The following is a 15,723-nucleotide window of genomic DNA, read 5'->3' on the forward strand; positions in this document are numbered from 1 at the left end:
TAATCTGCAAGGTCACTTGAGCATATTTACAATCCTCCTTGGCAATCTGTGTCCTCATCCAGACTTCTGCTCTTAACTTATTACTCCCCTTTCTCGCAAGTGACTGCTGCTGCTGCTGCTGGGGCTGGCAGTGTGGGAAAATGTGGTATACGGAGGCAGGTAACAAAACGTATAGGAAAACAAGCATAAAAACATACAGAGTTAGGAGTCCTGCTCCTCCTGTCATGGAATTAAGCCACTCAGCAATCAGCCAGTAGATCGTTTCATTCGATATATTAAGTCCTGAAGACATTGAACGTGCTTCACAGTAGTTAATTCATTGGTTATGTTGAGGCAGCATGTACTTTCAAACTCAGAACAGTGTTTCTGGTGTTGAAAGAGGTAGTTAATTACCAGTCAATGTTAGGTTCCTTAGCATACAGCAGTTACTACCAAATTGATGGCAACAGTTACCTTTGATGTTCAATGTAAACCTTGTGCAAGGACACATGTCAGGTGCATTTGCTACTGAGAAGGAGTAATAATGAGGAGTTGGTTCCAGTAGAGGCCAACCAAACCCAAGTGTTTACACACTGGTCTTGCAGAAATTGTCTGTGCTGGTAGAGCAAGACTCCAAAGCAACCTGTGATAAGGAAGGAAAATACGAGTGTCATCTCCTTCCAGTAATACATACACCATTGCTCCAGTTCCTTCAGATAATATTTCTCTGGGCTTGGTAACCTGACATGGGACAGTTGCTCACATAGGCTTGCACTTTTTCAATTGAACTTCAGTTCAGTTTTCATGGTGCCAATAGTATAATTCCAGTGTTGTCTTCCTTAGGTGAGGCACAGTGTCTATGGAAGATACTTGAAATACAGAAACTTTAAGAGTCAGATATGAACAGAGGGTGTAGAATAAGGGGAGAAGTTGGAGTACAGAGCCGCACTGCATTCTCAAGTTATTATATGAATTATCACATGTAGATTGGTAGATCTTAGCCTGTTACGATCTCATCACACAGTTCATCATTGTAAACAGTTCTCTTTCCCCTGTGGTTAACACTTGGGGAGAGATATCATCTGGAAGAATTTCAGTCTTCATCATATTTTGTATTGGAGGTGTTGTGATACGATCATAGGGTGTTTGATGATGAATATTTCAGTTTTACCAAAAAAAAAATCTTTAGTAAGATATAAATAAACTCAATGTTGTAAAGTTTAAGTACTGTTTAACATTTTAAATTATTCTTTCAACATCCCATGCATTCTTTCAGTTAAGCCTTTAGCTTGAGGCTGGTGGGTGATGTGGAATACTCAATTTCTTTCTAGCCCTTTAGGCCAGTCTTGGACACTGTGTCCAATGAAATGTGTTCCTTGCTCACTGTATTTGGTGAGGAGATCCATATTGATGACTGAGTTATTCTAATGCTTCAGTTGTGCTCCACTGATCAATGGATTTGTTGTGGGTCTAACAAGGAACTGTACTGATGGTCTATCCACAACAGTGAATATATATCAACACCCTATCAACGGGGACAGTGAGACAATTTAATCAACCTGCCAGGTACTCAAAGCCCACCAACCCTGTTTTATTTTTCCTTGGGGTCTATACATGGCCTTTAAGTGTATCTGCATACAAATAGTACAGTTATGTACGCATGCCTTATGCATGTGTAATAACAAAGGGGTTCGATTGTGAGCAGTGTCCCATGCAAGCACAAATGAGCTGATCAACATCCACAAGCAATATGAACACTTATAACTTGAGCGTGTACTTTGGAAGAGGTTCTATCATCTACTTCCCTCTTATTTTGCATCTTCTGATTGAATGAGATGTGCCTTATTTTTGAGGTATACTCTTGTATGTGTTTCCAATTTTGTTGCCCTATGCTTGCCCCCCATGCCAGGAACATGCCAACGTCTTGGGCCCAGCTCAGTAACAGCATTGTGAGGTTTTTGTATACAACCCAGCTGTCGGTGTAGAAGCAGTGTGCCTTCCCTCCCAGGATGCCAGGGATGCTGCAGTCAGTTCAGCCCATGGGTTAGATGCCTGTACACCTGTTTGCCCCAGTAGAATTTCTGGGAATTGAGCGTATGCAACTGCTTGCCATTGACTTTAGCCAGTAGCAATTCCGTTGGTAAAAACAAGGCATCATTTTATGCTCTTCTATTAACTGGTCATAAGGAGGAGCTTCCTCCACAGGAGATACAGGGCATCTCCTTGCTGACTTTTTGTCCCAGGCGTTTGCCACAATTCCCACCAGAGTAGTTCTAGTTCAAATGTATATCCTTGTCTATGGGTGTCTAGTGGTGCACGCTCAATTTTTGCGGGCAATAAAGGCTTCCTGTTCCTTGGTCTGCTGCCAAACAACTTTCTTCCTAGTCAATACCAGAGTTGTGAATTTCTTGCTGCTATGTTTTTTTGTTTGTTTGTTTTTTCTATGAGTGTAGCCGTGTCTGGTCCTGTAACTGCGAGCTGGGGGTGACTATTCAGTTCCCTCTGATCTACAGTCATTCGCCAAGCGTCCTCTAATAGTCAAACAGTCTAAGTAAGATTAATAAAAGCAACTATCGTGTTTTTTTACCAGCTCTCACATGCTGATGTGTCTGGATGCTTGTAGTAATTCCTTCCTGCCCTCTGGGATGCAATTCTGTTTTACAGCCACTGCATCAGCACGACAGTGTCCCACTTCAGAAACCCACATGAAATGGCTACACCTCAAATAGCAAATCCTGCTTGCAAGGTCCTGAGTGAGCACTCAGTGTTTCAGCTATCCGTGCTGCCATTACATCAATATGCAAAATATATTCCTTAATTAGGACAGTTAACACCATTGTTGCAAATGGGTTGGTATTTCCTACTGTTAAAGTAACCTTAGCTCAGAAACATCTCCCTGTTTCTTTTGGCTTCTTTACCATTAATACTGCTATGCAATAGGGTAGCCTCAGTCCAGTATCCACCAGAGCTGATGCATGAAATCTGCTATTTTATAATTGAAAGAGCATCACAGGCACTGGTGGTGGCAGTGTGGGAGACCTGCCAAACCTTCCTTCCTGCTGTGTTGACATTTGCCAGTGCTTTGCCTTGAGGTGGCAGGTGTGGTGGAGGGGCATGACTTGCTATTGGCACAACATTTCAGGTGTTGTGATCCCGTCTATTTCTTGTGGGACACCAGCTTGCACAAGATCATTTCACGTTTGTTTCCTCATCACCCGTGAGGAAACTCCTTTTGGTTTTGCGGTTTTCATTTATTCACCATCCATAAAGATTGTCTTGAAATTACAACCTCAGCTTCCTTCAAGGTATTGGTAAGGTGCCTCTGTTACCAGTAGAGTCTTGTGACTGCCCTGTCCAGATTAGCTCGTTATTAATGCATAAGCCATCCCCATCTGCTGCGCTACACTAATGCCTTCTTCTATTATATGCCAATTTCTGAGAGATGACAATGATTTGGCAAGATTTGCAAGTGCTGTTAAAACTGCTGCACACAACATCTGATCTAGCAGAGATGTAGTAATACGTCTGCCTGTCAGAATCCCTGATCTCTTGTAGTTGAGCGTATTCTCAGATCTGATCACTGTGGGCTGTAGGTCTTTTTCACCCAGTAATAAGTAGATAGGTGCAGTGCCACTACACTAAGTCACAAAACTCCATGCCTTCCCCACTCCGCTGCCAGTCTGTAATTCCTTTAACTCTTTTAGGGTATAAGTGTGTGTGATCTGTACCCCTCTGTCCATTCACTTCTGCTGCCCCTATTGATTTGAAGGATTGTACTTCCACCACCTCCCTGCCCTTCCAGCTCAAACTCAATCTTGGAGTCCAAGTCCCTCCAGATATTGCCATCCCATTCCTCGGCATCCCACAGAAGTTTCATAGTAAAAGAGGTAACTCTGCCTTTAAGTGCTTTGATCCTAATAAGCTTTCATTCCAAAGCCTATTTCTTCCTTTCTCCTGTGGGCCAATGGTACTCTTGGCCCTTAATTAATATACTTTGAACTTGAATCAAAAGACATGATACTTATTTCCTGTTTTCTTTTTCTTGGACAAATTTAATTCTCTTTGTATGTGCTTTGTAATGCTTATTTTCCATAATGGTGTCCCAGTCCTACAAGAAGGACTCTTAGTAGTAACTGCTGCCAACTGATTTTTCAGCATTTTGAAAACTGCGTTCCATGTTAGAGAGACCTTCACAAGCCAAAAACGTGCTTGGGTTCCTTATTTTGCAGTAGGGCTTCATCACTTTTACAACTTACTTGGCATTGTTTTGGAGTGGACGTTTGCAGGTACTGGACACTAATCACAGTAGATGTGATTTTTTTTCTCTCCTAGGCAAGTAGACAGATTGATAATTTCAGCAAGTATTGAACTATTTCACTTTTATCCCCAAGTTTCCATGGGGAGAAGGATGAGAGAGGGCACGTTTCCCTCCAGCTCTTCAGATTTTCCAGAAATATCATATTCCTATATTGGGGAAGCACCCAGGTGTTGCTCCCAACTTGGAATTGGGAAGAGATTATGCAGTCTCTGAACACGTGCTGCTTGTATGCTTCCTGCTTCTCCCTTCCTTTCTGCAAACAGCAAAATAAAACTGCTTTGCAGCTGAGGAACTTGCAGGTGCTGCAGCCAGCCAGCTGCTGCTGAAGGGCTTCCTGAAGGGCTCTGTGCAGAAGGCAGGTACTGACATGAATGAGGTCTTAAACTAAGACGGCAGACACCCATCCCTTCATCTTGTGTTTTCTAGGTGTGCCCAGGCCATCCTCGAGGTGGATGCCAGCCAGGTCCACTCCAGAGACCCACGCCATGAAGCCGTCCCGCTGCACTGGGCGAAGAAGGCGGAGGTAAATAGAGTCCATGGCGAGAGCCTGTGCTGCCACCCAGCGCCTGCTTAATTCCTTTCGCTGCTGACCTGGCCCTTCACTGAGTACTTGTGTCAGAGCCCAGCAAGCTGTCCACGAGACAGCCCTGCTGGTGAGTTGATTGAGGCTGTCTGATTCTGTTTGCCCTCTGCTGATCAGTGCTGTTTGCTGCAGGGAGCAGTGGAGCCTTGCAATACAAAAAAGGCTAGTAATTCATCCTTGGATGTGAACTGCCAGCTTGTCCCTTTTCCCTTTTGGCTGGGGAGAAATCGCACCGCTGTCACTGAAGCCTGGTTACCCCTGGGGGGAGCTCTTGTCTCATTACCTGCCAATTTCAAGAAAGGAAGCAGATGGATGTTTTAAAAATGCGAGGGGAGTGCGAGGTGGGCGCCGGGTGATGGTATGTAGGTTACAGTCGTCTTCTGCCAGAGATAACCAGATCAGTGATGTGATGTGCTATGCTGGTGCACCTTTAAGAGCTTGTTTCAAGCAGAGAGTGTTCCAATGGAAGGACTGTTTTCCCTCCTGCAGTGTCACATCCCTCTCAGAAGTGTCTTGCGGAGGTTTTCTGTAAAACGAGTATGTTTGGCTTGCAGAGATCAAAAAGCAAACTTCCCTTCAGTCTGCAGTCCCCCTCTGGCTTGAGTAAGAGTTGTTTTTCTCCATTGATTTCAGCCAGTTGTTACACTTACAAATAAGACTCAAAACATCCAGAAGTTGTAGCAGATGGTGAAACTACCAGCTAGTTCCAAGTGCAGGCTTAAGGCTCGCTGCTCTTCACTTGTTCTGCTTGTCCATGAGACTCCGCTTGTGTGAGCTGTCTTCATGATTGCTTTCTCTTTTCTTCACCTGGCACGTGCATGCTTGGGCACAGATGACGCAGCTGCTGCTTAAGTATGGCTCTGAGGTGAACCTGACCAGCCGGACGGCTGACATGGCCCTGCACATTGCAGTCAAGAGAGGTCGTTTTGACTGTGCCATGGTACTGCTGACACACGGGGCCAACACCAATGCCAAGGGCCAGGATGGCAACACACCACTGCATCTGGCCATGAAGGTGAGATTTTTGCAGAGGCTGCTGGGGAGAAGAAGGCATTTTCCTGAAGGACTGAGGCAAAGGCAGGTCCCTTTGAAATTTTGGCTGTTGTCCTTCAGGGGGAATTTCCTTGTGTGTGCTTTGGCTAATGAAAAGAGGAGGGAGGGAATGAGAGATGTAGCTGAGAGAATCGTGGCTTTTGACTGAGCTTTCTCTTGTCTCCTAGCATGACCACCTGGATATGATCAAAGCAATTGTTGTGTTCGGAGGAGATGTTGAGATCCCTAATGATTTCGGGGAGACACCAGGGCTGCTGGCAGCCAGGAACAGCAAAGGTGAGGGACCATCTGAGCAACTCCGCAGGATGAACCTACCATTCTGTCTCCCCTTCTTGGCTAAAAGAGTGCCTTGGAGAGGTGAAAACAGGCCAAGCATAGGCAATGCTTCTCCAAGATGCTCTCCCAGCTTCTAGTTGCTGGCAGTTGCTGAGCTAGTGGCGTAGACTTCATATTAATAGTCCTTGATTAATTTCTCCTCTGAGACAGAGAAGCAAGAGAAAAAGCTGGCACACACACCCTCTCTTCAAGCCGTAGTGTTGGGCACTGCAGACTCACAGCAGGATAACAGTGTGACTGAACAGCCTTGGCATAAGCAGGCATGGGCTGTTCTTCCACAGCGAGGAGTGTGCACACCTTCTGACCACAGATCCTGCTGCCTGTGATAAGGCAGAGAGATCCAAGACATGCTTTTCCTGGTTCATCCCAGAGGTTTTATGAAGGTCAAGGCTGCTGTGAATTTGGCAGAGCCCCCGGTGTGTGCGTGCACTGATTCTCTTTCTGATCTGTGACTCCCCCACCATCACCTAAGGTGCGAACCGGAAAGTGCTCTTAGACCTGCTGCAAACTGTAGGGACCGAACGCTGCCTCCCAACCATTCCTGACTCCCAAAGTCTGGCACCATCTGCCGCCTCCTTCCTGGAAGGCCAACCTTCCCCGCGGAGCAGCTACAACAGCTTAGGTAAAGCCTTCCCTGACCTTCCCTCACTCTCCTTTTTTTCTGGCTTCACAGCACTCTGGTTCTTTGGGCAGCCTTTGCTCTGAGGACTGTCTCCTTGCTCTCACTTTCAGCTGTCTGTCCTCATCCAGGTGTTGCAGGATTCAGATTCTTGTTTTCTCTGCTTTTCCTGTACGCGTACTCTAAAGTCTACTACTCTAAACTTCTGTTTTATAGACCTGAAGCAATGCAGCTCGATATAGAGGAAAGGGAAGGCAGTTTCCCTCACTCCCTCACCCCCCTGGAAGAGGCATAGGACTTGTTTGCTTGCATGCATTTTATCCCCTGGGTCACGTCAGAAGTGGAGACACTTGCCTTGAGGGCATCCCACTGTGCGTCAGGATATCAAAGTGTTGCTTGTTCATATCCCAGGAGCTAGTTGTTGGGAGAGGGAAGGGATGAAGTCTGAGGATAAGTGACCCTAGACACAAGGTTTATATCATCCATAGAAAGATCCAAACACAAAATATGTTTGTGCCAGAGTCTGTACTCTGCACTACCCAGGCTTTGTGTGTAAGCCCAGGGATCAAACTTTCCTCCTCCAGGGAGCTACAGAACTTGAGCAGAAGCAGCAGGAGCAGGTAGTGGGTGGGGTGAGTTGGCTTGGCTTGGAGGGAGGCTCTGACAACATGTCGGGGGCTTTCAGGGAGATAACAGCTGCTTATGGTCTGCTTTCCCTCTCAAGCTTGGTGGTTTCCATTGCAGAGGCCTTCCAGTGAGGCAAAGGGTCAATCCCTCACAGGCTCTGGAGCATGTCACCACTGGCTGGTGGCACCAGGACTTTCTTCTCACCATGGCCTTGTGAAGATGACCAGAGAGTTTCAGCTCTCATAAACTGCCAGAAAAAGTCCCTTTTCCAGCATAGGACTCTGGCCTTCAAAGAAACTGCTCACCATGTTCTCTGCCATCCAGCTACTTCCCAACCTGGGCACTGGCAGCACATGTTTAACCTCTTCCACGTGTTCTTTCTTCTCTTGGTTTCACAGGCTGCCTTCTCACCTAGGCTGGATTGGTGCCCCGCACCCAGGGTGACCTGGGTTTACATCACCTGAGGGGTAATGACAAGCCACCCTGTCCCCAGAGCCTTCCTGCTTAGGTTACCTCACAGGAGTAGATTTAGGTTTGATCTTATGGCTTGCAGTAAGCGGCATAGTGGGCAAGCTGCTAGGCTCTACCTTCTCTCTCACCTATTCTGCTCATCATCTGCTTCTCCAAATCCTTTATCACTGCTAGCACTTCTTAAGCTGCCTGCTCTGAAGCATGGGGTTTCTCCTCTTTGGTGTGGAGTTTATTTTAGGGGATACCTTCTGGTAACGGGTAAGATGGCTTATGTTTTCTGCAGAAAGCTTTATTCAGCTGGGAAAGGTGTTGGCTGTTTTCTCTGGAAATCATTTACCTTTGGGGTGGGAAGTTTTGTGTACCATGATCAGCTTTCTGGATACGGAGAGAAAGTGGGAAGAATAATTAAAAGCTGTCTAATTCATTAAGTAAGATTTAGTTGACTGATACCCCTAAGGCACTCATCGGAGGGTTCAGGTAGCAAAGTGGTTTCTAATTTTTTTTTGCCCTTGAATGTTCATGGCTTGCTAGGGTACAAGGACCTTCTGTATGTTTCTGCGACACTTGGGCAGTTCTTGAAGGCACCAGATGTCGTGGACTCACCCAGAGAGGGTGAGAGAAAGTAAGTGAGAGAATTTCTGTTTCAACTCCTGTGCAATTGAAAGTTAATGCTGTGTACATAAATTCCTCCCCACCCACACTCATCAGTGTGGCATCCCCTGTCCTTCGCTGCAGTTTATGCCAGAAGCCCCCCCCTTCCACTCTGTTGCCTTGAATCTCCATTCCCATAAAGGACCATCTCCTGTTTCTGCCTGCAGCTCTGGAGCTGCAGCAGAGCCTGAACTAGCAGGTGAAGCCCCTGCACTGTCTTTCCCTTCTGCTGCTAGGCACCAAGTGCTGTTCTGGCCTAGTGATGTCTCCATCTCCACGTGCTGCTGCCCTGATGCTCACCCACCTCCTTTGCTGACTTGTGCACTGCCCTGTTGGTGTCTGTGTGTACCTCGCCGTGTGCACAGCAGAGGGAGGGTTGGCACTGAGGTACTGCTAGCAGGAACTTAGGACTGTCCACATTTTGTTTGAGGCAATATCCATTACTATATACTACTACTAGAGCCATTTTATGATTGTCCAGAGCAGTTTTCTTGTTACTGGCCCAGTTTGCCGTGCCCAGGCCCTGTGCTGAGATCTGTGAGCCATTCCACAGCTCCCATCAGCTGTGTCTGTCTCTCCAGCTGCGACCGCCTCCTATGTCTGGATGGAGGGGGCATCCGGGGCCTGGTGCTCATCCAGCTTCTCCTGGCCATCGAAAAAGCTGCGGGCCGTCCCATCCGTGAGATTTTTGACTGGATTGCGGGGACCAGCACTGGGGGCATCTTGGCCTTGGCTATTGTACATGGTGAGGACAGTGCAAATAATGGACCCTTTCTCACTCCTGTAGCACTCTTCTGGGAGGGACTGGGTGTGGGGTGGGAACTGCCTCTCTAAGAGTCCTAACGGGGATTCGTTATCCCTACCTAAAAGAGGGATGTTCATCAGTGAAAGAAAACCTAGACCTGGGTTTGCAGTTGCTTCTCATGTCAATTAGTATCGAGCAACTTTCTGGATTTGGGGAAGGTGATGGAATACAATGTTCTGTTCTTCCTGCTCTCTCCAACCTGATTTTATGGCAAGGTGATTGGCACTTACTGCTAGGAAACTAAGCTTCAACTTTACCTTTCCTCTTTCACCCTTCCCAGTCATGCTGCTGATGGCCAAGCATGTGACAGGAAGCCTGGGAAAGGATGGGGTTGGGAATGTTACTTCCCTTCACCTTCTGGTCCTGGGAAGTCCAAGCTCTGATGTGCTGTTTGTTTGCCTGCCCTTCCTCCCTCCCCATACTCTGCTGATGCTGTTGCCTGCCTCAGGGAAGTCCATGGACTACATGCGCTGCCTGTACTTCCGCATGAAGGACATGGTGTTCCGGGGGTCTCGGCCCTACGAGTCAGAGCCCCTGGATGAGTTCTTGAAGAAGGAGTTTGGGGAAAACACCAAAATGACAGATGTCCAAAAACCCAAGTAAGTCCTGCTTAGGGCTGTGCTGGTTGCTCTTCTGGGAGACTCTCTCAGCAGAGATGCTTAGCGTCTCCATTGAGCAGATCTGGAGGACTCGTGATGTTTTGAAGACATAAGCATGTTTTTTTTCACATTTTTTCTTTGGTGTATTGTTTCCTCTCCCCCAGAGTTATTGTGACAGGGACTCTATGTGACCGACAGCCAGCTGAGCTCCACCTCTTCCGGAATTACCCCGTACCTGAGACAAAGATCTCCACTGAATACAAGACAACTGCGACTTTCAAACCACTCACTCAGCCCAAAGGTAAACGCTGGCATGCAGCAGTCTAGATGGTTGGTAGTCAAGGGGGAATCCTTCAGACACAGGAGATTAATTTAGTGGTCGTCAACCCTGCCCATGGCAATGGGATTGGAACTGGATGGTCTTTGAATTGTCCCTTCCAACACAAGCCGTTCTGTGATTCCTGTTGCTCTGAAAATTGAGGTGTCTCAGCAATGGCTCATCCCTGATCTTGACTTGGTGGTTTGGTCCTAGTGATAGTGTCCTTTTCTCCTCACCCCTCTTCCGTTGGCTTCTCTTGTACCATGAACACGGGCTGGCTAGTGAGGATTTTAAAGAAAGGGTCTGTTAGAGGACCCCTGCATGCAATCAGTGCACCTTCCCTTGGGCTCTCAGGAACAAAGTAACGTGGAGAAACCTTGTAACTTAACCGTGAAACCCGCTCCAACTTGCTGCTTTTGTTGTTTCGCAACGGGACAGGTTCACTATTAGAGCAGTGGTGAGTGGAAAGTGAATTTTTCCTATCTCAAAATATAAGGAAAGTGATGAGGACATCTTGGTACACAAGTCTTATGAGGAAAAACTGAGAGACTGGAGTTGATCTGTCTGAAGAAGAGGAGGCTTAGGGGAGACCTCATCGCTCTTTACAATGATGTGAAAGGAGGTTGCAGTGAGCTGGGGATTGGCCTCTTCTCCCGTTCATAATGACAGGACAAAAGGGAGTCACCTCAAGTTGTGGCAGGGGAGTTTCAAAGGAGGAGCAGGGAAGCCCCCAGCACTGATGTCTGGGGGAGAACCATACTCAAAACAATTTTGTCTCAGAGCGGTGCTGCAGTGGCACAGGCTGCCCAGGGAGGTGGTGCAGTCACCGTCCCTGGAGGTGTTCCAGAACCATGTGGATGTGGCACTGAGGGACGTGGTCAGTGGGCATGGTGGGGTTGGGCTGGAGATTGGACCTGTTGATCTTAGAGGTCTTTTCCAACCTTAATGGTTCTATGTTTGTATGATCTTTTTAAGTTAAAAAAAAAACAACAAAAACAACAACACAAAAACAACAAACCCAATAAATAACAAACCCAACCCTGCTGTTGGGAGAAAGACACAACAATCTCCATATTCTGGGCCTACAGGCCTTCCTGATTTGCCTTGTGCTGGTGAAGGGGGGATGCTCCTTTCACACAGAAAAGCTGCTGAAAGAGGCCTGTATGGTCCTTCTTCTCCTTTCAGACCAATTGGTATGGCGTGCTGCTCGCTGCAGTGGTGCAGCTCCCACTTATTTCCGGCCAATAGGGCGCTTTTTGGATGGTGGGCTGCTAGCAAACAACCCAACCCTTGATGCCATGGCGGAGATTCACGAGTACAACAAGACTCTGATCAACAAGGTGAGAGAAATCCTGGCACTGAAAGGTAGCTGGGCTTCATTGACTACACTGGGCCATCTCAAATTGGGATTGAACGGATTGGGAATGAACTTCTCTCCAGTGGAAAAACAAATTAGTATTACAGCATCCTGGAAAATACTGTATGGGAAGGGGGATATGTGTAGAGAATGCTGGCTTATAGATGAAGTGCCTTTTCTGACAGGTTTGAGGTGGGGAGGCAGGAATCACAAGGGCAGACTTTGCATATACTTGCTGCTTTTAGCACAGACGATTCAGATGATGGTAGTGTGGCCCATGACACAGCTCTGCAAGGTCTTTTCCTGCCCTCTCAAAATGGAGAAGACAATGGCAGGGCACTCTGCTCAGTGAATGCTTTCTGTGGTGTGCCTAGTTGCTCAGAAAGATCAGTCACTAATGGCAGCCACCACTCCCTGTAGTAGAGAGGAGAGATTTGTTCCCGAAATGACTGAATGAGTTGGACTGTTTCACAGCCATCTGGTCGTCTCTGTGGGAATCCCATGGGCTTGAATGTATCCAGACCTGTAAGGCACAGAAGGATGTAACCATTACCTTTGAAGGCGTGTAGATTAAAGCTGTCTCATCAGCCCGTAATAAAGTGGGAGAACAGAGGCGAGAAAAGGCTACTGAGTCTTTTGCCTTGGTTTTCAGATCATCCACTAGACTTCTGTGAAATACATGTTCTGTTCTTGGACGTAAATGTGTGTTTTTTTGTCCACAGGGTCAGAGGCAGAAAGTAAGAAAATTGGGGTTGGTGGTCTCCCTGGGGACAGGGAAACCTCCACAGGTCCCAGTGTCCTCTGTGGATGTCTTCCGTCCTACCAACCCCTGGGAACTGGCAAAGACAGTCTTTGGGGCTAGGGAGCTCGGCAAGATGGTGGTGGACTGTGTGAGTACTGGGAGGAAGGAAAGAAGGAGAGCCCTGGAATTGCTCTCAGTGAGGGAATAAAGGTTTCCAATCTTCAGCTTCTTCCTTTTGAGAGAAAATTGAATTTCCTTGGAATAGCTCCAGAGTTCAAGAATTGCTTAAAAACTGTGGAAGCACAGCAGGTCTGAATTCCTCTCTGCCTGTTTGGGCAGGTAAAGGCAGGATGGTGGTCAGTGAGCCATAGGAACATTTGCAGGTGTCAGTTCATGAGACCTGGAGTCTTTCCAGAGAGCGTGAATTATCGTCTGAGCAATGTGGACCAAAAAAATAAAAATAAAAAGTCGTGCTTCAGCATGACAACAAGTAATTTTTCTTAAGAACAGCTTTGTGGTTCCCACTGGGACAATTAGCAAGTGGTAGAGGAGTGGGAGTGTTACTAATAAGAAATAGCAGCTCGTAGCTGTGGTTAGGAGTGTGTAATAGGCATGTAATTTTGCATACTCCATAAGGAAGCTCATTAGGTGTTGTGCATGAATGCACTCCAAATGAATGAAAGTCAGAAGGAGCAGAACTGAGGTTCTGACTGTAATCTTCACTCTGTTGCTTCATCTCTTTTTAACTTTCTAAAGCCTGAAAATACCTGGGGAGATTCCTGTGTCTCCCCCAGTCTTTCTTTGTCCCACGATAGCACAGAGGGCCTGCAATGGTCACGGGCTGGTACTGGGTTGTGGAAAAGAAATGGGTAAAGCTGAAGTCCCACAGGGGTGCACCCTGGGGATTTCTTTTGTGAATTTGTGCTGTAATGGAAGGAGGATCTGTATGGTAAAATTCCTCGTGTCCTTGTGTCCTAAGGATCAGGAATGCTGTAACAAAGCCACTTTACTAATCTTCACCATCCAGGATGCACTTGCTCCTGCTTTTCCTTTTCCCTCTGTGGCTCGTGTAGTTCAGCCTGGTGCCAGGGAGCCTCTCGGAGGCAGGGAGAGGGCAGCACTGCCGTCAGGCTCTAACTGTGGGCATGCTTCTCCCGCAGTGCACTGACGCAGATGGCCCAGCTGTGAATCGTGCCAGGGCCTGGTGTGAGATGACAGACATCCCATATTTCCGGTAAGAGCTTCCTTTCTGCTCTCTGCACAAACCTATTTTTATTCTCCAGAACCTGGCTTTGGCATGTGTCATCCCAAATCACATCCCTTCCAAGGGTGTGCCAGCCCAGACCTGGCCTCCTGCCCCCAGTCCTACTGCTTCTGTGATACAATGGAGGATGCCATAGTACAGTGTATGAGCTGATACACTGAGCATGCCTTATCTGGGGTCCATTACTGGGATTTGGAGCGTGCTAAGAAGATCCTTTGTGGATGTGCATCCTGCCCTGTTCTACTCAGGGTGATATTGTCTTGGTGTGCACAGGCTCAGCCCTCAGCTACACACAGATGTGATGCTGGACGAGGTGAATGACAGCGTGTTGGTGAATGCCCTCTGGGACACCCAGCTCTACATCTACCAGCAGCGGGAGCAGCTGGAGCGGCTGGTGCAGTATCTCTGCCGATGACTGACCTGGAAGTGTTCCTTCTGCATCCCAGAGGCAAGGAGCAGCAGATGCTGCAGCTTGGATTTGCCTTGAACCAAGATGTTGAGGTGGGGAGAAGGGACTGCTCCTGCTAATAATACTTACAAATTAGTGATATTTAATAGACAACAGTGCACGTACACATGTATTCCAGGACAGCTGTGAAAAACTGACAGTTACTGTCCCACTATAGGCTAATCTCCACTCCGCTGTGCTTTGTTTTGCTGCCCTGCTATCTGAGCATACAGCCCTTCCCAGAAGCCAGATCCCCAGCTATCATGAGCCAGCTGCAGTCTGTGCAGTACTGACAAAGCACCTTACTCCTTCCCACCTCACACAATAGCCCAATACCTGACAGAGTTTCAAGGATTATTTTTCCTGCTTGGGACAAGGTGGTTCAAAACGTGTAGGATGGTGAAAGGGATTTGTCTTTGATCAATATACTTGGCTTAGAAGGGGACAGAAATTCTGCAGCCTTTTGCAGTAGATTGATACAACATATGACTGACATTGGAAGAGCCAGTTGGCTCCTGTAATGCCCTTCCCTTTTGCCCTCGGAGACAGCTGGCAGCTTGGGTTCTGACTGCACCTAGGATGGGAGCAGCCCCCCAGAACTGTTTTATGCCCCCTGTCTTGCTGTGATACTCTGCTCAAGGGCTGAGATGTGAAAACCTTGTGTCTTGTCCACGGCGAGCTCAAGATGAGAGCTAATGGCCTTGTCTTGGTAGAGAGATTGATTCTCTTTTTTGTTAGCGTGTAGTTTAAATGTGCAATTGAACCTGACATCAGGTTGCACCAAAGATGCTGACAATTTGGATTTATTTTACCTTTTTTACTGCTGTAAATCTGGTGTGACTTCTATATTAAATGTTTCTGCAGCAAATTTTGCATATTTATAAATGATGTGTATCCACTGGAAGGAATTTTTTGGAGTAACCTGAAAAACTGAAAACTTAAATCATTTGCTTTTGAGTGAATGGACTACTACTGTGAACAAAACCTAACTTGACTTGAAATAAAAAGAGCCTTGAATTTGGTTCCATTGTAACACAGTCTGCGGTTGTCTTGTTTGCATCCTGCAGAACACCGGATGTGTTCTGATCTTGCAGTCTGAATTTCTTACAAGTAGAAAATGACAAATTGAGCTCCTTGAGGCACAGAGCTATACCCTTTGTATGGGCTGGTAAGTGAATGATCTGTGTCCAAAGCCAGCCCTGGGAGCATGCATGTGATGCGAGTGTGCTGGCTGTCCTACAGAACACATTACAGAACGCAGCATTACTCATGGGCTTATCAGTTCCAGCCAGTGCAGAGGCTTTGGAGCAGCTACCACATCTTAGGATGGAGAGAACATAATCTCTCCTACCTTTTTTTATAAGCCAACTCCATCTGCAAGGGCTCCCAGTAGTGATGCTGTGCTTGGGGTCCATGCAGGCAGGGAGAACGGGGATGTTCATCACAAGCTTGTGCTGGCGCTGGAGAGTCTCAGTGAGACTGGGAGTGGGAGGAAGGCTCAGGAGTGGGGGAATTAGGGGGAGGGAAAAGCTAAAAAACCTATTTGGAGGTG

At 47.1% G+C, this 15,723-nt stretch overlaps 1 protein-coding gene across 2 annotated transcripts in view; it reads left to right on the forward strand.

Annotated features, from left to right (window-relative positions):
• The window catches only part of PLA2G6 (phospholipase A2 group VI), a 19,767-nt gene extending 4,563 nt beyond the window's left edge, over positions 1-15,204 (forward strand). The window contains exons 5-16 of one of the 2 annotated variants that reach the window (XM_010711039.3): positions 4,724-4,820; positions 5,713-5,895; positions 6,101-6,209; positions 6,742-6,891; positions 8,518-8,608; positions 9,219-9,382; positions 9,891-10,041; positions 10,206-10,342; positions 11,546-11,700; positions 12,440-12,607; positions 13,620-13,693; positions 13,997-15,204. In XM_010711039.3, coding sequence (XP_010709341.1) covers positions 4,724-4,820; positions 5,713-5,895; positions 6,101-6,209; positions 6,742-6,891; positions 8,518-8,608; positions 9,219-9,382; positions 9,891-10,041; positions 10,206-10,342; positions 11,546-11,700; positions 12,440-12,607; positions 13,620-13,693; positions 13,997-14,138 — 1,621 coding nt within the window. In that variant the 3' untranslated portion in view covers positions 14,139-15,204. The remainder of the gene's footprint in view (positions 1-4,723; positions 4,821-5,712; positions 5,896-6,100; positions 6,210-6,741; positions 6,892-8,517; positions 8,609-9,218; positions 9,383-9,890; positions 10,042-10,205; positions 10,343-11,545; positions 11,701-12,439; positions 12,608-13,619; positions 13,694-13,996) is intronic. The other variant, XM_010711047.3, reaches the window with a different exon arrangement.
• Positions 15,205-15,723: the final 519 nt, after the last annotated feature.

Source organism: Meleagris gallopavo, chromosome 1 (assembly GCF_000146605.3).
Source record: "Meleagris gallopavo isolate NT-WF06-2002-E0010 breed Aviagen turkey brand Nicholas breeding stock chromosome 1, Turkey_5.1, whole genome shotgun sequence".
Lineage (NCBI taxonomy): Eukaryota > Metazoa > Chordata > Aves > Galliformes > Phasianidae > Meleagris > Meleagris gallopavo.